At 51.3% G+C, this 25,739-nt stretch overlaps 1 protein-coding gene across 4 annotated transcripts; it reads left to right on the top strand.

Moving 5' to 3' along the window:
- The first annotated feature begins 1,332 nt into the window (after nt 1-1,332).
- On the top strand, nt 1,333-25,284 carry TIPARP (TCDD inducible poly(ADP-ribose) polymerase). 4 transcript variants are annotated; one of them, XM_072933310.1, is made up of 6 exons: nt 1,333-1,454; nt 11,761-12,756; nt 20,288-20,456; nt 21,537-21,718; nt 23,744-24,019; nt 24,605-25,284. In XM_072933310.1, exons 2-6 carry the CDS (start codon nt 11,822-11,824, stop codon nt 25,050-25,052), a joined length of 2,010 nt encoding a protein of 669 aa, XP_072789411.1. In that variant the 5' UTR covers nt 1,333-1,454; nt 11,761-11,821; the 3' UTR covers nt 25,053-25,284. The 4 variants fall into 4 exon arrangements, with proteins under 4 accessions (XP_072789411.1, XP_030136190.4, XP_072789410.1 ...); XM_030280330.4 differs by lacking the exon at nt 1,333-1,454 and adding an exon at nt 9,574-9,992; XM_072933309.1 differs by lacking the exon at nt 1,333-1,454 and adding an exon at nt 9,574-10,603.
- Nucleotides 25,285-25,739: the final 455 nt, after the last annotated feature.

The following is a 25,739-nucleotide window of genomic DNA, read 5'->3' as shown; positions in this document are numbered from 1 at the left end:
CCGTTCCCAGTCCCTATCTGATTTCGATCCCATCTCCATCCTGATCTCAGTGCCGATCCCATCCTCATCCCAATGCGATCCGATCTCGATCCCATCCCCATCCCAATCCCATCCCCATCCCAGTCTTGATCCCCCTCCCATCTCCATTCCGATCCCAGTCCCAATCTGATCTCAATCCCATTCCTATCCCCATCCCTGTCCTGATCCCAGTGCTGATCCCATTCCCATCTTCATCCCATCCCCATCCCATCCCCATCCCAGTGCTGATCCCATCCCGATCCCATTCCCATCCTGATCCCAGTGCCGATCCCATCCCCATCTCCATCCCATCCCGATCCCATCCCCATCCCAGTGTTGATCCCATCCCGATTCCATCCCCATCCCAATCCCAGTGCCAATCCCATCTCCATCCCATCCCAGTTCCGATCCCACCCCCATCCCAGTGCCAATCCCGTCTCCATGCCACCCCCATCGCGATCCCATCCCCATCTCCATCCCATCCCAATCCTATCCCAGTCCCAATCCCACTCCCATCCCCATCCCGTTCCCATCCCGATCCTGTCCCGATGTAGCCCCGCTGTTTGGTGGCTGAGGCAAGTGAGTCCCCAGTGGGCTGAGATCCCTCCGGGGTGTCTCAGTTCGGCTGGGAAGGAATGGAAACGGGCCGTGTTTTCTCTCGTGTTTTTCCCCACTGTGAGAAATGCCACCCTGCAGCTCCCAGAGTGTTTCTGTCCTCTTGTAGGCTTTTATAACCATTGCTGCTCTCCCCGCCCCAGCCCAGCCTGGGGTGCAGTGCAGAGTGCCCCGCTTTTCACTGTTCTTAGCGTTCCCTCTGCAGTTTGTGGTGACAAATGCCCCACAGAGATTTTGGGGATGAACATCAGTGGGTACAGGTCTTGTCCCCTGATGGCCTGGGCTGGCTGCAGCACTCCTTGTCCCCTGGACTGACAATTCTCTTCATATCTTTAACGTTTTGGTGTCAACTTCATTCAGCAAAGCATGTATTTCTCTAAAATTTAATTCAAGTCATTTCCCCATTTATTTCCTTCCAGTTACTAGTGTTCTCTGCTTCCAAGAAAACACTTCATGTGCATGCCATGAGGAAATGCTATGTGGAAATGAGATTAAAGTGAGGTTAAATATGATCAAAATGAATTCATTTTGACAGAGCTTTCTACAACACTTGAGTGCAGTAGGACTCTGCTTTTAGAGCTCATAATAAATTCCCAGGACCAAACAGAGCAGACTTTCAGATTCAGTGTGTTGATGCAGTGTGCTAACGGGGTCTGTTGATGTCATGTTATCTGCAGGCAGCTATGGGAGTTACACCTCTGCCAGCCAGCCCTTCCTTCAGGCTTGGAAATCTGTCTCCTGCAGGATGCCCAGGCTGGGTTTGAGGAGGCACCAGCCCGTCAGATGAAGCACAGGAGCTCTGAGGAGCAGCAGGAACGCCTGTGAGTACCACTGTGGGCATAGCTGTGCACAGAGGGAGCTGTGCAGCTCCCCAGCTGCCACGGCAGGGAGCCAGCCCTCCCCTCAGCGGAATCATGGAATGCCTCGGGCTGGAAGGGGCTTTAAAGCTCCATCCAGCCCTGCTTGGCTTTGGATACTGCCAGGGGTGAGCCTCTCCTGAAGTGCTTTCAGCAGTCCCTGGATCCACAGGTGGGAAAGGCAGTTTGCCTCTTAGGTGACACCCCAAAAGTGTGTTCTGCAGCAAGAGTGGAGGTCAGGGTTGGTTTCTTTGTAAAACACGTTAAACCCACAGTGTCCCTGCCCATGGCTGTGGGGTGGAACTGCATGAGCTTTAAGGTCCCTCCCAACCCAAACCACTCTGTGGTTCTAGTAGAAAACATCAGTAATTAATCAGTGCTGCCAATCGTGAATTTTTTTATTAAATAGCATGCTTAGAGATGTATAAAGTAGTTGGAAACTGTGTGGAAAATTAACTTTAAGATGGTTTCAAGATTTAGATTAGTCATTATCTCTACCCTTGCCCAGACTTCTTCCTTCCTCTCATCTGGGTAAATTTGTTTTGTGTTGTAGTGGGATGTAATTAAGTCTTTTTGTTCTTGGTTTGGCTTACATGGGAAGGATGCTGTCATTTTGGAATGAAATCTGCCCAGTGACCATCTGTCTCCCCATTAGGATGAAACAGGACATTGATTTAGGCAATGCAATGATGAAAGATTTTCTTGAAAAAACAAATGAGCACTTTGCTTTTTTAAAGCCCCTGCCACTGGCAAACTGTGGCTTCAGGCAGAACTCTGTGTACAGTGAGAGCTTCATACCCTGAGTGTCACAGATGCTTCCCCAAAAATAAACAGGGCCACCACTTTATTTATTTGACAATAAATAAAACAATTCCAAGTTCTGTTTAAGTGCCTAAATTTGCATCTTGGCTAAATCCTCATTCAGAAACTGTTGGAAGTGTGAGGCATCAAGGTCAGAGGAGCAAGGCTCTGACATCCAAAAGCAAAAGCTCTCTTGCTAACAGGAAAATGAACGCTGTTGTCTTTGTAACTTAGCAATTCGTTTCTTACCAAATTTCTTCTGAAGCACAGCAGCAATGATAAGTATTCTGAAAATCCATGGATTGTCTTCACCGCTCTCACTTTTTCTCCAAACTTACAAAGTGGACTAAGCTGAAAGTTTTAAATAAGGGCAGTGACATTTCCTGGCAGGATTTGCTTTGTTTATTTTATTGCTGCCACTTTCGTGTGTATAGACTCAAAGCACCTTTGTGCCAGATTACTGTAATTTATGATGCAAGAAGGGATTAATGAGCTGAGTTTGGGATCAGTTGATGGGAATTGTGTAAATACAAAGGAAAACCTCCTTTGGATGAGCGTGACACTCATGAGCTGAGCAGCTTCTCCCTGTGTGTGAGAACTGGGTGAGTGAGAGGCTTTCCAGTTCTCCTGTGTGCTGGGCTTTCCCTGAAACATTCTGTGGTGTCTGAGGTTTAAAAGTGGAGCCATAATCTGGCTGGGTTATTTTCCAGACAAATCAGTCCCTCCATGTGGTTTGGAATCCCAGAATGATTCGTGTTGGGGGGGACCTTAAAGCTCATCTTGTTCCATGGGCAAGGACACTTTCCACTGGTATGTAGCCCCCAAAAGAGGTGCCAATCATTTCTAAAAGCTGGGAATTGCTGGATTTCTGTGGCATTTGCTGTCGGTGAAGGCAGCTCAGCTTGTAGCATATGCGACCCATTTTTGACGTCTTGAAATGGTCTCATCTGCTCCAGTTTCCTTCTTTAGCATTTTTAAGGTTCTTGTGCCTGTGGACCACATGAATGAAATCATGTCTAGGAATAGATTCAGCCTTGCTCAGCATTTATTCTGGGAACAGTTTGGAGCTGGCCACTTTTGAAAAGCAGTGTCAGAGGCACTGTTTGGAAATAACCGCAGCAGAAGGGCAATCAAGCAGTCGTTTACACGTGGGACAGCGAGCTGTGTCCTTGAGCAGTGCCACACTGGGGCTGTGCGAGCAGAGGTGCAGTGGGATGATCCCAGTGCAGTTCAGCAGGCTGGATCCCAGTGGGAGGGAGCAGGCAGATGGCATTTCTGAGCCTGGCATGTGTCATCCTGGCACCCACCCCCGGCCGTGCTCCATCCCTCAGCAGTGTGGGATGGAGGGCTCAGCCTGCTGCTGCCCCTGCCCACCCGTGTCACCTCTGGGCTTCCCCACTCCTGCAGCCTCCAGCTCGGCCAGCAGCTGGGCCCGGGCCACAGGAACATTTTATTTTAGCCCGTGTGTGTTGTCAGAAGAGTTGACCATCCCTGTGCAGACTGCTCCTACAGTGCTAATACCCAAAGTAAGAAGGATGAGCTAAAACTGAAGTGCCACGTGAGGTTTGTTTGGCTGAGGGAGTAAAAGGGGGTGTTGCTGACTGCTTCATCTCCTGGAACAGCTGGGGATTCATGCATCCACAGAAAATTTGTGTTATCCAGCTGACCAATCATGGCTCAACCTGAGCCTGGTTAGAAAATATTCTACCATTTTTTTCCCCTAATTTTAAATACCTTAGGAAATGGGAAAGACAGAAGTCATTAACAGAATGAATGCAGCAAGGCAGTATCCTGTACCCTTCAGGAATGCTGGATCCAGCAACACACAGATGGATGAATCCCAGGAATAAAGCATTTCTAGTGTGCTCCCACACAGAATTCTTGTGGAAAGAAATGTCCAAGTCCAGATTCTCCTTTGCAGAGCGGAGGATCTCCTACTCACCGCGCTTTAGTTTCCAAGAACAGCTGCTGAGCAGAGCAGGCATTTGGCTGTTCCTGCATCATCCTAGGGCTGGTTTTATTTAGGTGTTCTGCAGCCTGGGCCCACCCAGCTGCTCCCTGAGCCTCAGATTTGGTTCTTCAGTTTCTGCATCTTACAAGAAAAATGTGTTGTTGAATTTAGCATTAATTTTGTCAGTTTGGTTACGTCATTCTCAGTTTAAGGTGTTTACAGTCCTGTTTCCCTCCTCGCTGTTTGAGTTGGGCAGAGTCTGGGATGAATTCAAATTTACAAGGCCTCTCCCTTTTCTCTTGTAAGGACTGACCTTTTCCAGGGTTATCTACAGACATCTTCATTGACACCTTCAGCTCTCCAGGAGCAGCTCTTAGCTGGTTTTCAGATGTAAAACAGGCCTGTTGCATCCCAGACATGCTTTTGTTAATTTGATTGCATTTTTGGTTGAAGAATTGACTTTATTTGCATGTAGATAGTAAATTACCTGGATTGTTAATTACATTATTTGAATGTAGACAGTGATTTGTCTGTGTGCTAGGTAGAACTAGCTGGTAATTTTAGGAATTATTTTGCTTTCAGTTGGTCAACACTGCATTGTAAAGGAACATTCCCACTTTGTTTAGTTCAAAAAGGAGTTGGCCTAAAGGAGAAGGACTAAAACAGTGCCATCCACATGTTACTGCTCACCTGGTGGCAGGATCCACCTGGGAAGTGTTCCAGAATTTAAAAGTCACCAAACTTCAGTGGTGTTTTATGAATCGGTTTGTGTTTGTTAAGGATTGCTTTGGCCTTGAATAAATTTCCAGGGTTTACACGGATTTAAGAGACTTCCACGAGAGGGTGCAGCAGTTCAACAAAATCCCATCTAAACCAGATGAGCCTGTCCCCACTGTGGGCAGATTTTCACTAATTTTGTGTATTAATTTGTGTATTTACATCAACTTCCAAATCAGATGGGTGCTTCAGGGAATCAGTTCAATGTCCCAGAGTGTCCCTCCAGTCTGGTACTTTTTGGTGTCCAGTGTTACCTGGTCTCAGTCTATCCCTGATTCCCTGCAAATGCTCACTACATGCATTTCAAAAATAAAGTGTAGGGATTTTTTAAAATATTATTGTTTTAGTTTGGAAGCAGCATTAATTTCCCCCTCAGAGTGGTCCAGCTGCAGAAGGAAACTCCACCTAGAAGGCTGAGTTCTGGAGAAACTGCTGAGCTGAGTGTGAGTGATAGAACAGAAAGAGAAAAAAGTTCTGTGCCAAATGATTTGGTGTTCCATGAGACAGTCAGGAGCTCAGGAGTGACCCAGCTCTGGCTGCAGGGTGCTGCTGTGCTGACGTCCTGAAAGCACAGAGCTGGCCAAGGGTCAGGGTCCATTCCTCTGCAGAAATGATTAACTCCTGACACACTTCCAGGCAAAGGGCCCACCTTGGAAGCATGTGTTCCCTGTCCAAATTCATCTATCCTAAATCACTTCCTGAGATAAGATTATTTGATAGTGAAATAACCAGAGGTGTGGTTATACTCATGTATAATACATCATATTTTTCCCTGGTAAGTGCTGTTTTCACTGGACTTGATAGTCAGTAGGAGAAACGGCATGCTGTGCTTTCAAAACTTTTAATTACTAGTATGAGATGTTAAAAGAGGGAGAATTTGAGACCAAGGAAACGATTTTGTTACTGCCGGCTGCAAATGTAAAAGTTGGGTCTGAATTCAAAAGGTTTCATTGATTAATTGGAACCACTCTAGTTCTGGGACTTTTCTTTTGAGCAGTGCAAAAAAGAAAAATATGAGGTTTGCTAAAACATCCCAAACACACAGTGAACATGTAACCAACAAGAAAATGTTTATTTTAAAGACTAGCACCACCTTCTTCCATTGACCTGCTCTAGATTATCATGTATAAACAGATAAGGTCTGGAGATTAATAGACTGAATGAACAGAATTAATATAAATTCATTAATAAATGAATTTATTGAATAGAGAATTTCATCTTGACGTGTTTAGACTGACATTTCTGCCTTCCCTGCCTTGAGGACGGACGGCAGCAGGTGGAGCCCAGTAGGTGTCAGTCCAGCCAAGGCTTCCTGAGCACAGCTGTGCCTGAACCTCTGCTGCCCTCCTGCCCTTCCTTCCCATCAGGGAAACCTGCTGGCATCATTTCCCCAGATGTCTCAGAGGCACAGCCAGCACAGCACAGGTTCCCTTGTCCCCCCTGGTAACTTTTATAAATGTCTGCATCGCTGGCCTTTCCTTTCCCTGGGTGCTCACCCGCCCTGGCTGGCAGGCAAAGGGCAGAGCTTGGGGTGGTGTTTGCAGGGGATTATTAGCATTTGCCATCAAGCATTGGGATGGAAAAGCGTAAGTCCAGGCACTGGGAGCGGCCCTGAGGAGAAGAATTTGGGATCTCCACATGACCCGACCTGGCCAGAACCTCCCCTGCCCCCTGCCCCGGCCTGAGCCCCAGTGTGGGCAGCAGAGGAGGGGAAATTCTGCCCCACTCGGGTGAGACCCCACCCTGGGGAACAACATCAGGAGGATGTGGAGCTGCTGGAGAGAGTCCAGAGGAGGCCGAGGAGATGCCCCGGGGGGCTGGAGCCCCTCTGGAGCCAGGCTGGGAGAGCTGGGGGTGTTCCCCTGGAGAGGAGAAGCTCCAGGGAGAGCTCAGAGCCCTGCCAGGGCCTGGAGGGGCTCCAGGGAGAGCTCAGAGCCCTGCCAGGACCTGAAGGGGCTCCAGGAGAGCTGGAGAGGGCCTGGGGACAGGGATGGACACAGGACACAGGGAATGGCTCCCACTGCCAGAGGGCAGGAGGGGCCTGGATGGAATTCCAGAGCAGCTGTGGCTGCCTCTGGATCCCTGGCAGTGCCCAAGGCCAGGTTGAATATTGGGGTTGGAGCACCTGGGACAGTGGGAGGTGTCCCTGCCCAAGGAGGGGTGAGAATGAGGTGAGATTGAAGGTGTTTGCCACCCAAACCATTCTAGGATCCCTTTGTTAGTTGTCTGCACGCTGATGTTTGTCGCTTTGTGTGAAACACTAGAAAGGACAATGAACTTTCCTGTACTGGGATGTGCTTTAGGAAGTGAAAAATGTTCATTGTGCAAGAGTTGAGGTGGAAAAGGAGTTCTGTCATTAGAAAAAAATGTGTTGGAGCCTGAGAGCTTTGTTGTTTTATCACAAACATTTAAGTCAGATGTTTCCCCTCTTTCCATCCGCGAATCCAAGTGTGCATGCTGATTATCCTGTATTTGCAAGTCAGAGTTGTAAATTGCTGTATTCAGCTGGGGCCGTTTACCATCTGAAAGAAATAATTAAAGCTTTCTTTCTCTTGCTTAAGATTTAAACATGTATTTAAAGATGAGATCATGCTTTCACGGTGGTCAGAGTTTCTTTCTATATTTGTGTGGAGTGGCCTCAAATGGGTGTCTGAGGGTCTGGTGCGCTCTGTTTCTTTTAATTATATATTTGGGGAAAGATGGTTATTCCAGCCTGTGTCTTTGCCTGGTTCCATCCTCCCAGCCCCAGTGCAGCAGGAGCTGTGCCCACCCCAGTGTGCAGATCAGCCATATGTGCCTCTTATTTATAGCTCATGCTGAAGGGAGCTATTCCAAAGTGGTAATTTCTCTTCTGGTGGTGGCACATAAATACAAGTGTGTGTGAGCAGCTCCTTCTCCCTGAACGAGGATGTGACACATCCCAGTCACCCTGCTCGGGAATGCTCCAGTCCAGACAGACTGGGAGGCTCTGTCTGAGGCTTCAGACACTCGAGAGCTCAATTAATTTATAGATGATAATTTGGTTTCAGCTCCTGCAGATACAGATGCCACCTTGAGTCATTCTCTCTCCAGCTGCGTTGGAGAGGGACTGTTTACAAGGACATGGAGGGACAGGACAAGGGGGAATGGCTTCAAAGTGGCAAAGAGTAGGTTTAGATTGGATCAAGTTCTCCCCTGTGAGGGTGGGGAGGCCGTGGCACAGAGAAGCTGTGGCTGCCCCATCCCTGGAAGTCCAAAGCCAGCTTGGATGGGGCTTGGAGCAGCCTGGGATAGTGGAAGGTGGGAATGGATGGGCTTTAAGGTCTTTCCCAACCCCAAAAGTTCTGATTCCATGAAGCTCCATTTCTGTAATTTGTTGGGAAAATGGCATATCCTACCTGCACTATAAATGCAGCTGTGCAGTATTTTCCAACCGTGCTGTACCGTTTGTGCCACCTTAAAACAAGTTTCCTTCCAGCTGCCTTTGTTTTCTGTATGCGTGATTTCATAAAGTCACTGAGCGCAAGGAATGAAAGACCGGCTTTAAAAAGAAAACAAGAGCACGAGTTGTGGAAGCGCAGAGTGCTTTGGGATGGAAGAACCTTAAAGCTCATCCTGATCCAGCCCCTGCCATGGGCAGGGACACCTTCCAAAGGTCAGGTTGCTCCAAGCACCATCCAACCTGGCCTTGGGCGTTTCCAGGGATGGGCACTCACAGCCTGTCTGGGCAGATGATACAATAGGTGTTCCATCAACACCAATGTTACATTCTGCAGCTACTCCTTTATCATTTCTCTTATCTGGCGTTATTAGCGCTGTGGAAGCATGGCTGTGGCTGGTGTCGGTGTGAACCGCCGTGCCCCGCTGGGTTTCTGGGAGCAGGCGGTGATTCAGCAGGGAAGCACGCCAGGCCGGCACGGACAGCCCAACCGGCCGTGCTCCCGCACACGTACGGGACAAAGGAGCCAACTGCTCCTAACCAATCCCACCTATAAACCACTCTGTAAACACACAAGGGCTGCCTTTGGGGCCTTATCACAGCACGGCTTGGGAAGGGACCTCAAAACTCATCCCATTGCACCACCCTGCCGTGGGCAGGGACAGCAGGTTAGCTCCAACCCGGTCCAACCTGGCCTCGGGCACTTTCCGGGCTGGGGCAGGCACAGCCTCGCTGGGAAACCTGTTCCGCTCCACGCTCGCTTTTCCGGAGTGTGTCACCGGCAGGAGCGGGGCAGCGCCGTGCCAGGGGCTGCCTGTGGCTGCAGCGAGTGAGTCAGGGTGACTTTGTTCCGGTTCGGGCTCCCTGCTTGTCTCTTACTCATTAATTAGCGCGGCTGGAGAGAGCTCGGCGGCGCGGGGAGGCTCCGGGTGCCGTGCCTGCCTTCCGTGAGCACGGTGCGTTCCTCCGTGCTGCGTGACTGGAGCCGACACGGCTCCGTGTTCCCGGCGTGTTCCCGGCGTGTTCCCGGCGTGTTCCCGGCTGCGTGCGAGCGCCGTGCCCGGGGACATCGCTGCCTCGCTGCCCGCCCGAACCGAAACGCTCGGTGCGTGATAAAAGAAACGCGAAGGGGCCTCTCGTCCTATCGCTCTTGGCAGCGGCCTCGGGCGGCGCTTTCGGTTCTGGCCGCTGACACCGGCGTGGGGCGGGGGGCACGGGGCGGGCAGCAGCCCGGCCGGCGCCGCGGGGGGACCGAACCGGGGCGAGACCGGCCCCGGGGCGGGGAAGCGGCCGGAGCCGCCCTCGCTCCGCCCCGGTCGTCGCTGTCCCGGTGGCTGCCTCGGCAGCGCTATTTAAACGGGCGGCGGAGCCAGCCGGAGGAGCCGTGCGAGGCGGGGGGATGCGCGGGGCTCGGTGAGGACACGGCGGTGCTGACCCCGCACCGACCGCGGTCACGGTGTTTGTTACGTCTGCCCCCACCAGCGAAGTGGTTTGGCTCTGGAGGTACCGCGGATTTGGGTCAGAACGCGGGAGCAGCGCCGAGGGAGCCGCGCCGGTAGGTCCCAGCTGCGCTGCGCTGGGCTGGCTGCCCGGCACTCCGCCGTGCTCGGGGTCTGTGCCTGGGCTGCCTCTCCCCTTGCTGGCTCTTGAAGCGTGTCTGAGGCCGGGAGCGCTGTCCGTGCACAGGAGAGCGGCTCGCGTGCGATGGGAGCCCCGGCGAGACCGCGGCGGCTGCGGGAGCATCGCTGCGGGAGCGCTGCTGCTGCTGCTGCTGCTGCTGCTGCCTCGTCCTTCCTGCCGCTTTATTTTTAGAGCCGTTGGGGGATCCGGCTCCGCTCACTGAGGCACTTCTGTAAAAATAGCAGCCAAACTTCAGTGCTGCTCCGGTGAGGAATACGAATGTTGAAATAGCAGCGGAGGAGATCAGAAGTCACTCGCTCAGCACCTTGGCGCTGCAGGGTCCTGGAGCCCTGGCGGATCCTCTCGCTCCTCGCCAGGGCACTGAGACCTGGGCTGCGACAACGGCGACATCTCTTTCCCTTCGGAGGCGAGGATTTTTAAACCTTTGGAGTTACCTGAAGGTGCCTTTGGTTTGGAGGAATTGCCTGATGTCTGTGGAAGAATCACAGATACACCGATGACTTTGGGGATAACTGCCAAGCAAATGTACCAGTTGCTTTAAATTTAATCTAAATATGGGAAAACTGGAGAGGCACAACTTTTTTCTTTTTTTTTTTTTTTTTTTTTTTTTTTTCTTTTTCCTGGCAATTCTGATGTGCTGTTTCCCAGGGAAATGGAAAAACTTTATAAATGAATGTTCCAATATACGAGAGGCTCAATGAGAAATTTTCCAGAGCAAATCATTGGTAGGAAGAAATTATTGCCAAATTTTCTCTTTTTTTTTTTGGGATTTTGTTTTGAAGTGAGGAGTAACTCTGCTCGGAATGCATTTATCCAGGAAGTAATCCTTAATGTGCTCCACTCTGAGCATTGAGCCTGCATGTGAGATCGAAGAGGGTTTAATTAAATGTAATCAAATATTACAGCATTCCTGATTAAAAGGCACTTGCTTTTCGTGACGTACGAGACACGCTGCTTATTTGTGCTTTAAAATAATACAATTCTGCAGCTTGCCGGTAATGCCTTTCTCGGCTCCTGAGTAACCATCAGCCTTGTGTTTGCTTCCCTGCCCAGTTTTAATTCCTGGTGCCCAGCGTGGCAGAGCAGCGCGGTGTGTCACCGCCGGGTGGCACGGGGCGAGGTGGGGACAGGGTGGCAGCTCCGGGAGAGCCCCCGGGATGGCACGGGCGAAGTTTGCCGTGGGAGGTGACACGAGGGAGGACACATGCCATGGGAATGGGAGAATGGGAACGTGTAGGTTTGCTCAGGAAATGGTGCGGGAATGTCTGAAGTGCAGGGGAGGGGATGTGTCTCATGCTCCTCGGGTCTGTGTGTGAGGGAGGCACAGGAATCATGCCGTGTTCTCTCCTGTGGGATAGAACCAGCCCGAGCCGTGTTGGCTGAACATGCTGACAGGGAGGAGGCGGCCGAGCATCCATCCCCCTTTCCTGCCCACCCTCGGGGACTGCGTGCCGGAGTGTCTCAGAGCCTGCGTGTGCGGGGAGAGCAGCAGCGTGGGTTTGGCATTAATTAGCCCCACTTGAGCTGTTCTCATGCTTTACGTGCCTAAGGGCTACCCGCAGTCACAGCCAGGGGAGGAGTTTGCTGTTGCTGCCTCCAAATCCTCTCTCAGGGGTGATCTCGTTCGTGTCAACCGTGAGCAATTCGAGAGATTAACTGTCTTGTTTTCCCTTCTGCCCTAGGTTGGTTCCTGGGAGGCTGTGGGACGTTTGAAAGTGATTCGGAGAGAGCAAAGTCTGTCCGATGGACACCGAGCCGCAGCCGGCGTGCGTGGTGCCCCAGGCTCCCTGCCCAGCCACGAAGTGCTCTCCTTCCCAGGACCTTCCTCCCCAGGTGAGGCTGGCTGAGAAGATCCCCCTGGTGAAGCCTTTGTTCAAGAAGAAGCAGCAAGCGCAGAAGAGACTGGACACACAAACTCTGCGGGCTCTGCGGCCCATCTTCACCAGCCTGCTGGGAGCCAGGGCCTTGGACAGGGTCTTTTTGTCCCGAGGCCAGCGTGGTGGCCGTGGGGATTTATGTGAACCTGCTGTGAAAAAGACTCTGGACCTCGGTACCTCTTGCCCCCAGGCAGAAAACAATGTGACTGTGCTGATGCCAACAGCTCCAGATGTGCAGGGTCAGCTGGCGGGAGCTCGTCCTTCCCCCGGGCACCCTGAGCAGGACGTGCAGCCAGGAGAGCAAGGTTTCTCCCCAGAAACTCCTGGAACTGCTGCTGATAACGGTAATGAATCATTCCAGGATCATCCTTTGCACCCAAGTGCTGGTGATGGTGCAGCTTGTCCTTTGTTCCCTGACAAGGTTCTGGAAAGCCACACATCTGGCTTACTGCAGGAGAACAGCTGTCCGGTGCAATACAACTTGACCCCAGGCAATAAATTCAGTGCTGGGATATTCCAGGATAAAAGTGAAGAGGCTTCCCTTGACCTGGTGTTTGAGCTCTTGAACCAGCTGCAGTATCACACCCACCAGGAGGACGGGATTGAAATCTGTGTGGATTTTCTCCAGGGCACTTGTGTTTATGGCAGTGACTGTCCCAAGCATCACACAGTGTTACCCTACCACTGGCAGGTGAGGAGGACAGCGACCCAGAGGTGGCAAAGTGTGACCAACGATTCCCAGGAGCACCTGGAGAGGCTTTACTGCAACCCTGACAATGACAAGATCAAAGTCAAGTATCGGTAGGTAACTGAATTTACTGCTGGGAAGGGTGCAGAAATAGAACAGGATGTGCCTTTTTTTTTTTCCTGATACTCGTATCCAAGTGCGTTATAAACCCTGGGATGATGTTTCCTGATTTATATCCAACAAGTTTAACTCGACAAAAAAGTTTTGTACACCTCTAGAACTCAGTTATTTAGCATCTGGAATGTGTTCTTTGAAGCTGGAGGACTTGGAGTGTGTGAAATAAGAAAACTTCAGCTCGGCAGGAATTCAGAGGCTGTTGTGGAATGCTGTGCTTGTTCTTGGCGTTCCTAATTAGTCTTTCCTCTGTGTTGGACAAAGTGGCAGCATGAAAGCCTTGGCAGCGCTGGGGACAGGGATGACAGAGCAGTTGTTGTGTGTCACTGTGAGCACAGTCTGCATCATTCCATCGCCAGCAGCCAAAGCAGAGGGAGCTCTGCAGAGCCCCGGGAAGTGTCGGTGGTAGAAAATGGGGATGTTTCAGCTATTCCCTGGGAGCAGCCTGAGCCACACGCTCAGAAATGCTGATCATCTCCCCTGCTAAAGCAGATATGGAAGTTATTGTTTTCTCTGGACAGAGCTGTGTTTATTGACTCATTGTCTAAAATTAGACAACAGCTGTTAGGTTGATGTGGTTGTGTGACCTGTGTGGGTTCCTGCACCCTGAGAGCTAAAACTTGTTCAGCTTCTCCCCTGCAGGCTCCAGTCTGAGGAGCAGTGGGGAAGAGGGATGTTTGCAGGGTCCAGTTGGTGCAGGGTGCAGACTGGTGTGGAGTGTTTGTTCTGTTTTTGGAGGAAGTGTGTGGTGCACGTTGTGGCAGGGCAGATAAGACAGGAGAAGTTTGCCAGGCTGGCGCAATTCCAGTTCAAAGTGACGTTTCTGGAGTGAAAACTTCACACTGCCTTTGCCACCTGAATCCTTGGGGGTTCTGCTCACTGCCTCTTCTTCCTTTCAGGTCCTGAGGGAGGTCTATCCCTGCTTTCTCAAGATTTTATTTTCATTTATTAAGCTGAGACCAAATCTAGTGCTTAAACTAGATTTAGTCTTTACTTTCACCTAATTTGATGTTGGATTAGACACTGAATCCAACCTTTGTCATTGACTCACACTGGTTTGGGGTGGAAGGGACTGCAAAGCCCATCCAGTGCCAGCCCTGCCATGGCAGGGACACCTTCTACTGTCCCAGGTGCTCCAAGTCCCAATGTCCAACCTGACTTTGGGCACTGCCAGGGATCCAGGGGCAGCCCCAGCTGCTCTGGGCACCTGTGCCAGGGCCTTTTTAGTGATGGCAATATGAGAATATGGATGCCCCACACTGACAATGGAGTAGGATATGTAGTAGAGAACAACTGTATTTTATAGAATTGTCTTGAAGAAATACACCAGTCTAATAAAAATTGAAAATCTTCTAAGTGCATAGCAGATAAAATTTGCTGTATTTTACAACAGAGGAACTTCTGTTTCCCAAGTGTTAGAAATGATTTCTGAAAACCAAACAGCACAGCCAGGGACCAGCCCATTAAATGATTTAACTTTGAATTCTGTGTAAATGAGCAAATTGTTTTCTTTTAGAAGTTGTGTCACCGAATCCACCAGTGCTGAAGGATGGAGCAGGGGATGGTTAATGGCAAAGGACATTGCTCGGTCGTGGCTGAGCCACCCCAGGCTGGGAAGCTGCTGGGCAGTGACATCTCCCTTGCGCTGGGTGTGCAGGTCCCAGGCTGGTGGCACCGCTGACCCAGCGGGGACAGGGTGGCAGCTGTGTGCCAGGGACAGGAGCAGCGTGGGCTGGGGACAGCCGGGGGGACACTGCCCTCAGAGCCTGGGGACACAGACCTGGCCTCGCTGGGCTGAGTGGGATCTGCCAGACTGCAGATTTACTCTGTGTGTTGGGGAGAAATTCCTCCCTGGAGGGTGGGCAGCCCTGGCACAGGTGCCCAGAGCAGCCCCTGGATCCCTGGCAGTGCCCAAGGCCAGGCTGGATGGGGCTTGGAGAAACCTGGGACAGTGCAAGGTGTCCCTGCCAAGGCAGGGGTGGAATCTGCTGATCTCTGAGGTCCCTTCCAACCTTGGAAGAGCTTCACGGCTGGATAAGTGTCAGTGAGACCTTTGAAGTAAAGCCCTATTTAAGACCAGAGCTTCTGATTTCAAACTTTGAGTCTGATCCTCCTTGGAACTTTGACTTTGCCGAGGTTCTAAGCCACGTTTTGAGGTGGGAGGTCGGTGTTTTAGTGTGTGCACCATCACCTTTGGCAAAACCTCTCCTTGTCTGGGGAGAAGCTGCCAAGGTGTGAGGAGCCCCAGCTCCCAGGTGGTCACTGTCCCTGTGCTGTGAGCCAGGAGCTGGGAACGTGCCCCGCCAGCACCCCACGGTCCCAGATTATTTGTTAAAGCCATTAATCTCCCGTGGTCAGACGAGCTTTGCAGGCCTGTCTGCTCCCTGCAGCCCAGGAAACGCCTGCTCAGCACTCTGCCAGGCTGCTCTTCCTCCTGCCTGTGTCCCACAGCTCTGGGCGTGTGCTGAGTGGGGATGGAATCATCCCAGGGAGCTGGGCCCTTCCAGAAAGTGCTGGCCATCAGCTCAATGAGGGAATGAGCTCTGAATTAGGGTGTTCTTCAAGGAGCTATTTATATAAACCTTCCTTCCTCCTAATTATTGGGATGAGTAATGATGGAGATAAGTTATTGAATGAGTAATGTAAAATACACATTGAGTTGTTGCCTCTCACCTAAGGGAATGTGATCTCAGAGGAGTGGTAAACCTTGTTTAGTTACTTTGTAATGCAACTCCTTCAGCTACCTCTTGCAGTTTGGCCTCAAACTAGTATCATAAATTACTTACCTTTTTTATTTTATTTTATTTTAATGTTCTCGAGTCTGCCAAGTACGCAGAGCCACATACCAAGCTATCTAAACAAACGGGGGAACATCAGCTTCAACAGGTTAAAGTACTTAGAAGCACTCAGTTTTCTTCATAGATGTGAGGAGAGGCCCTGGAGGAGTTCCAGCTTTCAGCAGAGAGCAGTGCCAAGTGCTGCTTTCCAGCAGGAGATGCCCACGTTGGGATATTTTAAGATGCTCTTTGCTAAGGGGGAATACTTGGCTGAGGAGCTGAGCAGGTTTCCCCACACACACACACACACACACACACCTGTCCTGTCATGCACAAATTGCTTTTCCAAACAAGCAGCAGCATTAGAGATTACAGGAGGATTTGTTTAAAACAACTCTGCGGTTCCTGACCCATCAATTCCCCCTGCTTTGGCTGAAAATTCCACTCTTGGCAAAAAGGGCTCCCAGGTCGCCTGACACGGCAGATTCTTGCTGTTGGTTTGATTTCTTTCCCTTTTCTTTCTTTTTTCCCGTGATTTCTGTAAGTTTTATGGAATGCTCCGTGTAGCTGGGAGAGAGGCCAGAGGTGAGGTCAGTAAATGACAGCACAAGAGGACACTCAGGCTGTCCTGGGGAGGCTCAGCTGGGCTATCAGCAGGAATTTCTCCATGGAAAGGGTGCTCTGGCATAGGAAGGGTCTGTCCAGGGAGGTTGGGAGTGCCCATCCCTGGAGGTGACTGAACGTGGCACTGGCTGCTCTGGGACCAGGCTGGACTCGCTGTTCCTGGAGGGCTTTTCCAGGCACAGTGATTCCGTGGCTCTGGAAATACACAGTGTTCCACTGCAGTTATCAGGGGGCATGTGAAGGGGCTGGGAAGGAGAGGCATGGACACAACAAAATGTACAGGAAACTGGTTTTCCTTCATTCCTCTGTGTGTGGGATGGCTCTTCTCTGCTGCTGACAGGATGTGCTTGGCGTGTTAAAATCATGCAGAGCACAGTGCAGGCGTTCCAGGATGGAATCACGGAATCACAGAGTGCTTTGGCTTGGAAAAGGCCTCAGAGCCCAGCCAGTGCCACCCCTGCCCTGGCAGGGACACCTTGCACTGTCCCAGGCTGCTCCTGCCAGGGTGGGGCAGCCACAGCCTCTGGGGCAGCAGCTGTCAGGGGAGCTCTGCAGGTCCCTGGCCCATCAAACAGTTCCATTTCAGTTTTCTGTGGGATCCACACACCAAGTGTGTGAGATAACCATCTGTTAGTGATAACAGGATGGGAAACCAGCTGAGAGTCCCTGTGCTGGGTTTGGGGGAGGTTCTTGGCTATACCCTCTGAGGCTGGGAGCTGCTTTTCATTCCTTTCCAGCAGGAATGCAAGGCACAGCCTCAATGAAACTCCTGTGAAGTGATTTGGAAGTGTTTGCCTTGTGCTGTGTGGGCTCCTTCTTGCTGCACTTTGCAGCAGCATTTCCATATGAAATGGAACTAATTGGCTCCTGGCTGCACAAAGCAGGGGAGCCCTGAGCTTCGAGGAGCCAGCAAACACTGCCAGCCCTGCTCCTGTTCCCTGTCACCAAAGAGATTGCACCCTGGGGAACAGCTGTCCCCTGGCTGCAGGCTGGGGTCAGCCTGCTCCTGGGACAGGAGCTGCTCCCAGGCAGGGCAGGGGGACACCAGGGGCTGTGACAGGGGACACCAGGGGCTGTGACAATGCTTGCCACAACAGGAGCAGCCATTGGGAAGTTCCTTCCTGCGTTTGTGAAATCAGGAGGGATTTGAGCCCAGTAATAATTGGGAATCTGATTCTTGTAGGCACCACGCGTACACAGGAGTGGTTTTTTTGGGAGGAAGTTGGTTTTGGAAGGTGTGACAGACAGGGAACATTCATTTTTAGGAAAAGCCTGGAATGATGGAACAAGGGGAATTAATTTCCACTGCCAGAAGGCAGGGATAGGTGGGATGTTGGAAAGGAATTCCTGGCTGGGAGGGTGGGCAGCCCTGGCACAGGTGCCCAGAGCAGCTGTGGCTGCCCCTGGATCCCTGGCAGTGCCCAAGGCCAGGCTGGAGCAGCCTGGGACAGTGGGAGATGTCCCTGAGCTTTAGTGTCCCTGCCTGTACCAGCTCTGCAGCCACTCAGAGCTGTGCTTTGCTCCTCTAAAACATAAATAGTTTAGGTTGGACAGGACCCTTAAAGGTCATTGAGTCCCAGCCCTGGCAGGAGCATCTTTTAGTGATTTACCAATTAAACAAACAAAGCAACCCCTCCCAAACACATCCACATCCCCTGAGAGCCCCCTGCCTGCACCCCAGGACCCCTGGCCCAGCACCTCGTGTTCCCCAGTGGGTTCTTGAGAAGAACAAACAACTTCTGGTACGGTCTCCTCTCCTCCAGCAGCCAAGCCTCGAGGACTTCCTGATCCACAGCTGGGGTGTTACTGTTATTGGTATTATTGCTGTTTATTTTCCCTGCCAGGCATTCATCTCAGCTGTATATGTACACACACATACATACATGGGACAGTTTTATTACTGTTTTTATTTTCCCTGCCAGGCATTATCTAAGCTGTATATACACACACACACACACATACATACATACATACATGGGACAGTTTGTCAGCAGTTGTTTCAGGTTCACAAGCTGCCCCCCTGGCTGTGAAAATTCCAGAAGATTGCTTTTGCAAGCACCCCAGTCACCAATGATAAAGGCAGGGAAAAACAGACTTTCCAACCTTTAAAAAATGAACACAGGAAAAGCATCAAAGTCACTCATTTTGGGTTCTTCTCTGAGGAAGGACCCTTTGAGCTGAGAGGGAAATGTGTGCAGCATTTCCCAGTCTGAGGTGTCACCTCCCACATGGCCCAGGGTCACCGCAGAGAGCACAGCGTGACTTGATGAGAGGGAAAATGCAGAAAAATCTGAAACTCACGTGCTGCCCTGGGCCTGGTGCCCCTCTCTGGGCTCTGAACTGAGGAGGCACGATAAGATCAGGCTCAGATGTGTTGTTTGTGCTCTTGCCCTGCTGCAGAGGTTCCTGTGTGCCTGGCACAGCCTGGCAGCCCCGTCCTGGGCACTGGGGTGCTGCCAGTGCTGAGCTGGGAGGAGCTGCTGGTGAGCATCCCTGGGGATTGTGCCTGGCCTTTCCTCCTGCTCTGCCTTTCCATGGGAGACATCTGGCTCTGCTGTCTGAGCTCTGCTGTTGCTATTTCAATACCTGTGCTGCCAAATTCAGCTCCTGGGTGGCTGCCCAGCCCTGGCACAGGCTGCCAGCACATCCCTGGAGGGGTTTGACAGCCCTGGGGAGGTGGCACTTGGGGACAAGGGTGGCCTTGGCTGTGCTGGGGGACTGTTGGACTCGATGCTCCGGGGGAGCTTTTCCAATTTAACCAAATCTGTGATTTCCATCATCTTTTGAAGCCGATATCCTTTGAGTGCTGTTTGGTTTCACACAGGAGTTGAAACACTCAGCCCCCCACCCAAAGCTGGGCTCATCTGTGGGAGATGAGCAGTTTCCATCAAGGGCACCGAGGAGATGAGGTCCTGGTGCCACAGGAGTGCCAGTGCCTGCCTTGCCCCTGTGCAAACCCCCTGGTGCCTCTCTGCACACAGGTTGTGCTGCTGCAGGGAGGAACTGGTTGAGTCAGAGGAGAAGATCAGCAGTTTCACAGGGCAGGGACGGGGTGGGAGCCCTGCTGGCTCACAGCTGTTCTGCTGGGAGCAGCTTTCGTTTCCTGCTGCTCGCAGGTTTCTGTTTTTTCTCAACCTGCTTGCGGTAACTGCGACACGTCCCCGAACTCTGCAAACCACAGAGCACTTCTCAGAGCGCTGCCAAACTGATTTCTCTGCTCATCTGGCTGTACCTGACCTCTGGAGGGTGTTTGTCCTGCTGGAGGGATTCATGGCTTGGGCTGCAGTTCTGCAGAAGGATGGAGGGAAGAGCCTAAATTTCCTTATTTTGGCTGCAGCAAGCTGAAAAAAATCTATCAGTGTTAAAACTTGCCAGTCAAGGAACCTGCTCAGTCTGGTGTCCTGCAAAGTTTACACCTTCTGTTATTTCTTACATGTAGGGAACAGTGAAAATGAAACTTATTAGTGGGGACACGTTCTGCTGTTGTGAGCTTGTGGAGTTTTATTATGAATTGTGCTGTTCTGCAGCACCAAATTTGGGTTGTGTGCCCTGTTCCTCTAAGAGTTCAACGTGCTCACTCTCTCTGTGCAAACAGTTCCACTGAACTGCTTAATTTTATAAATAGAAACCTTTATTTGGTGAGCTGGTGAGGAGAAATTCTTCAGAAATGTGTTCTCACCTCTCGAGTCTCTGTGGGAGCTTTAACAAGGACACTTAGTGCCAGGACAAGGGGAATGGCTCCCAGTACCAGATGGATGGGATATTGGGAATTAGGAATTGTTCCTGTGAGGGTGGAATGCCCTGGCACAGATGTCCAGAGCAGCTGTGGCTGCCCCTGGGTCCCTGGCAGTGCCCAGGGCCAGGCTGGACAGGGCTTGGAGCAGCCTGGGACAGTGGGAGGTGTCCCAGGGGTGGCACTGAATGAGATTTTGGGCTCCCTCCCAACCCAAATTCTGGTATTGTACACCTCAGACAGCTGCTGGGTTGAGGTTTTGCCCCTCTGTGCTGAACACGATGTGTTTAATGGCAAACAAAAGGTGAGAATTGTGTGTTTCTCCCCTTTCCCCAGGGGCCAGGAGTGCTGGGTGGATCTGAACCTCATGAAGCTGTATGAAAGTGCAGAGTTCGACCAAATGCGGCGCCTGTCCACAGCCTCGTGCCCCGGCTCCAGCTCCAGCTGCTACACCGTGTGGAAATACTTCTGCAGGGACCACTTTGGCTGGAGGGAGTACTCTGAGGTACAGAGACAGCAGGGAAGGGACAGCTCTGCTGGCCTGGCTCGTGCTTCTGGGCTCCTGAATTACCCTGAAAGCACCAGAGACATGAGGGCTGGCCACACTGGGGAGCAAACCAGCTCCTGGCAGTACCAGGAAAGCCCTTCTGGAGCCTGGTTTGGTTTCATGCCAGTGGCACAGTTTCTGCAGCCTTCAGAGCAGCACCTCCACGTACCTTGGCAGTTTGGAATTGATTTCCCTGTTCCCAGAGCTCTGCTGAGGCAGGACATGCACTGCCCGAGCTGTGGGGTGCAGCCCTTGGGCTGATGTTTGGGGTGAGCCCTCATCAGTGCTGGCAGTCCCAGAAATAACTCCTGAGTGTAAGAGCTGGGCAGAAATACCACAAATAACATGGTGAGGGTGTTGGAGCTGTGAGGAGAGCTGGGTTTGTGCAGTGTAGGACAGGATGTGAATTTTGGAGCGTGTGATTTCTCACATGTGCATTTCCCTTCCCCATTTTCCCCTGATTTTCCCCTCCTTTCTCCCCCCATTTCTCCTGGTTTTTCCCCGGTTTTTTTTCTGTTTTCTTCCCATTTCTGCCCCGTGTTTTCCCCCCATTTCACTCCTGTTTTCTCCTCCTGTTTTCCCCCATTTCCCTCCCATTTCTTCCCCCGGTTTCTCCCTCTGTTTTCTCCCCCTCTTTTCTCCCCCTCTTTTCTCCCCCTCTTTTCTCCCCCTGTTTTCTCCCCTGTTTCTCACCCTGTTTTTCACCCGTTTCTCACCCATTTCTCTCCTGTTTTCCCCCATTTCCCCCCTATTTCACCCTCTGTTTTCCCCCCCATTTCCCCCTTGTTTTTCCCCATTTTTCCCCACTGCTCCTCCGATTTCCCCCCATTTCCCCCCCATTTTCCCTGTTTCCCCCCTGTTTCCCCCTCTATTTCCCCCCAATTTTCCCTGTTTTTCCCCCGTTTTCCTCCCATTTCCCTCCCGTTTTCTCCCCCTGTTTTTCCCCCTGCTTTTCCCTGTTTCTCCTCCGTTTTTCCCCCCCATTTTCCCCCTGTTTCCCCCCGTTTCCCCCCTTTTTTCCCCCTTTTTCCCGTGCAGCCCGTGGTGAGGCTGATCGAGGAGGCGAGCTGCCGGGGGCTGTGCGAGGTGCGCTTCATCACCTGGCACAACCAGTACATCCTCAACATCAGGGACGGCTTCCAGCAGAACTCCTGCTTCCGCAGGGAGATCAAGAGGAGGCCCCTGCTGCGCTCCTGCCTGCTGCTCATGCCCTTCCTGCAGTAGGTATCCCCAAAAACGGGCCATGTGTCCCCAAAAATGGGCCATGTGTCCCCAAAAACGGGCCATGTATCCCCAAAAATGGGCCATTCCCACTGCCCTTCTTGCATGAGGTATCCCCAAAAATGGGCCATGTATCCCCAAAACTGGGCCATGTATCCCCAAAAATGGGCCATGTGTCCCCAAAAATGGGCCATGTATCCCCAAAAAGGGCCATTCCCACTGCCCTTCCTGCACAAGGTATCCCCAAAAATGGGCCATGTGTCCCCAAAAATGGGCCATGTGTCCCCAAAAATGGGCCATTCCCACTGCCCATCCTGCACGAGGTATCCCCAAAAATGGGCCATTCCCACTGCCCTTTCTGCACAAGGTATCCCCAAAAATGGGCCATGTATCCCCAAAAACGGGCCATGTATCCCCAAAAATGGGCCATTCCCACTGCCCTCCACGTGGGTTCTGATGGGGCAGTTGTGTTCCTGGGCTGTGACAGGGGGCAGGCACTGTTGGGTCCTGATTTTATTCATCCAAAGACCTTGTAAAGCTCACTTAGAAACATGAGTTCTTGGCAAGAACAAGAGTATTTTAAATATTTATGGGATCTATCCTTCAGGAGTCAGTGTTGCCTCCACTTCCCACATGATGCTACCTGAGATTTGTTCTTTCCCTCACCTCCCACCTGCTTAAATCTCTTCTAGAATTGGAAAAGAATCCTGGAATAGGAATGAAAAATGTTGACTTTTTTAATGGCTTCCCCTGTAGAATAAATAACATAAATATTTTACACCAGTCAGAAGAAGTGAACAAACTACACCAAAGAATTGCAGGATTTTTATTGGATTTGGTTCTTCCTCATTAATCCTTACTGGCAATCTCTGTTTGCTCTTTCAGTCCAGTGTGAGTGAAGAGGCCCTACGGGAATATTTTTTTTACCCATTTGCCCATCAAAGAGAAAAACCAAATTAAAAACAAATGCCCACTTTGGTATTTGACTGCTATTTTAATAGTAATTTGTAGAACAAATTTCTGGGTTTCTGCTCAACTGTTAATAACCAGTGAGAAGAACTTGGAGTGAAGTCAAATCCATGCAAATGAAGGGAATCCTGGCCTTGGCCTGGAGCAGGAGGGAACAGCCAGTGAACACTCAGAGAGTGTTTCTGCCCTGAAAAGTGGGAGGGCTGTCACAGCTTTCCATGTGTTGATTTAAAAATAGACCTTTTTCCACTAAACTTCCCCCTCCCGATGCTTTTCCTTGGGTTTGGTTTGGTTTCTGGCCATCTGTGGGGCTCGGAGAGCAGCTCCAGCCTGGGTCTGGCAGCAGCCAGTGGCTCTGTCCTGCTGCCTGCCCCGGGGGACTGAAGGGTTGGCAGCTTTTCCTAGAGAAATCCTTGGGGAAAATCCTCCTTGGTGGACTTTGGAGCTTGCCCCACGTGTTCCTGCAGCTGCAGGAGCTGTGCTGGTGTGAGCCAGGGCCCTGCAGGTGCCAATGTTCCCCTTGGCACAGGAGGGAGGATCCAGGGAGCGAGGATTTGCTCAGCTGAGTAAGGGCTGCTCACTCAGGTGGGATCAGGGGGAATAAGCCACAAACACTTCTCTGAGTTCAGCAGCTTCCAGAGTGGGAGGATTCCACAGAGCTGCAGGGGGTAAAAAAAAACCTTTGCTGGGTTTTTTCCTGGCATCCATGGGGCTTCTTGGGCACAGCTCCCTCCCTCAGCCTGCCTGTTCTCCAGGCTGAGGGAAATATTTTCCTCCAGGGGCAGGAAAATAACCAGCTGGAAATGCAAATCCACCTCTGGCTGTGCCAATGCCAGGAAGAATCTTCCTGTTTGGGAAGGGGCCTTAAATCCCACCCAGTGCCACCCCCGTGCCACAGGCAGACACTTCCCACTATCCCAGGGTGCTCCAAGCCCTGTCCAGCGTGGCCTTGGACACCTCCATGGCAATCAGAGCCTTTTCAGCCCCGCTGGGATGCGCTGGGGGTGACTGGAGGCTGCTGAGGGTGTCTGAGCACAAGCTTTGTCCATCCCCAGGACCCTGGGCGGCAGCTCTGCCGTGCCCTCCCCGTGCTCTGAGCCCGCCACCGCGCAGGACTTGTCCCCAGCTGCTGTCACCTGTCCCAGCTTCTACCCCGAGACCTGGATTGGAATGGATCCGGCTCAGGACTTCATCCAAGTGCCTGTTTTGAAGGAAGACAAGAGCTATAGAACCATTTACAACCTGTTCCACAAGACTGTGCCAGAGACCAAATACAAGATTTTGAAAATCCTGCGAGTGCAGAACCAGTTCCTTTGGGAGAAGTATAAAAGGTAAGAGAGTTAGAGTTCTTTAATAATGGATATTAAAAGCCAGGGAATCTCAGAAAAACGGAAAGCTGGACAAGACAAACGCAGGTTCGAACCAATGTGGTTAATCAAGCGTTCTCCCTTTATTCAAGATAAGGTGGTAGTTTATATAAGCTTCCACATAGTTTACAAAAACAAAGACACTGATTGGTAGGCTAACATTGTTTACCTTTTCCTTAAAACAGCCTACACCTTACACTATAAAACCTATACTAATTCCCACCCAAGCAACCCAGTGGTCCCCATAACACCTTAAGACATTTTCTATCTGCGCCACAAACTCTGAATTTCTAACTGTGTCAGAGGCTTGAAGGCCTCACCAGGCCTAAATCTGAGGCCTAGACTGGAGTAGCTCAAATTTCACAATTCATGTCCTCTTTCTCTCAAAAATGCTGCAACAGATATTCCTAGAGGAGGAGTTTTATAAAGAGAGATTTGTATCTCCTCTCACAGCTGAGCTCTTCCAGAGGGTGATACCGTGATGAAAACAGCTTTTCCCTGGCTGACCCGCAGCCAACGCTCACCTTCACATCCCATTTTCCCCTGCAGGAAAAAGGAATACATGTCCAAGAAGATGTCGGGGCTGGACAGGATCATGAACGAGCGGCACCTGTTCCACGGCACGTCGCAGGACGTGGTGGACGGGATCTGCAAGCACAACTTCGACCCGCGGGTGTGCGGCAAGCACGCCACCATGTTCGGCCAGGGCAGCTACTTCGCCAGGAAGGCCAGCTACTCCCACAACTTCTCCAAGCGCTCCCCCAAGGGCGTGCACTTCATGTTCCTGGCCAAGGTGCTGACGGGCAGGTACACGGTGGGCAACCACACCATGAGGAGACCGCCGCCCGTGGAGCCCGGCAGCGTCACCAGCGACCTCTACGACTCCTGCGTGGACAATTTCTTCGAGCCCCAGATCTTTGTCATCTTCAACGATGACCAGAGCTACCCCTACTTCATCATCCAGTACGAGGAGGTCAGCAGCACCGTCTCCATCTGACAGCCTCAGCTGGCAGCAGTTGGTGTGTGTGGGGGGATAAAATCTGGACACTTCCTAACTGGTTAAATGACTTGGAAGGAAGGAAGGTCGCTGATGTGACCAACTGTGCACTTGCTGGTTGATTCCCTGTGTGGAAATTGTACATATTTTTTTCCATTGTTTATAGTTGGAAATCTGTGCCTTTTGTTATAAAACACCGTTATTTATGTTAGTAAATATTCATGTTTCAGAATGTGTCTGTGGGTGTTATTTCAGTGGTGTCATGCCCTGATCTCTCAACATTTCAGCATGGCCACTTCTAGGGATCAGAACCACATTTCATCCCCAGGATATTGAATTAGACGTGCCCCCAACCACTACTTTTTATAATCACATTTCAGAGAGACCGAGGGCGAGATCACAAAACTACCCCCTGCTCCTACTTGGTGTTATTGAACAGGACAACACAAAAAGATCATTTTCTAAAATCAAGGAAAAGCAGGAAGAAATTAGCGTGGTCTGTGGGGAGGGTTTAAAAGCTGGGATGGCTTCCCAGCAGGAGCAGGGACACCGAGTCTGTCACTTGTTGGTGTCCCTGCCTGTGCAGGGGTGGTGCAGGGTGGGCTCGGAAGTTGCTCCCCTCCCAAAGCACTGACTCTGTGACTGGTTTGGATGTCCCTGAGGTGCAGCAGCACAGGTGGGGCTGGG

This window comes from Taeniopygia guttata, chromosome 9 (assembly GCF_048771995.1).
Source record: "Taeniopygia guttata chromosome 9, bTaeGut7.mat, whole genome shotgun sequence".
Taxonomy (NCBI): Eukaryota; Metazoa; Chordata; class Aves; order Passeriformes; family Estrildidae; genus Taeniopygia; species Taeniopygia guttata.
Note: the sequence above shows the minus strand (reverse complement) of the source record. Positions and strands in the feature narration are given on the sequence as shown.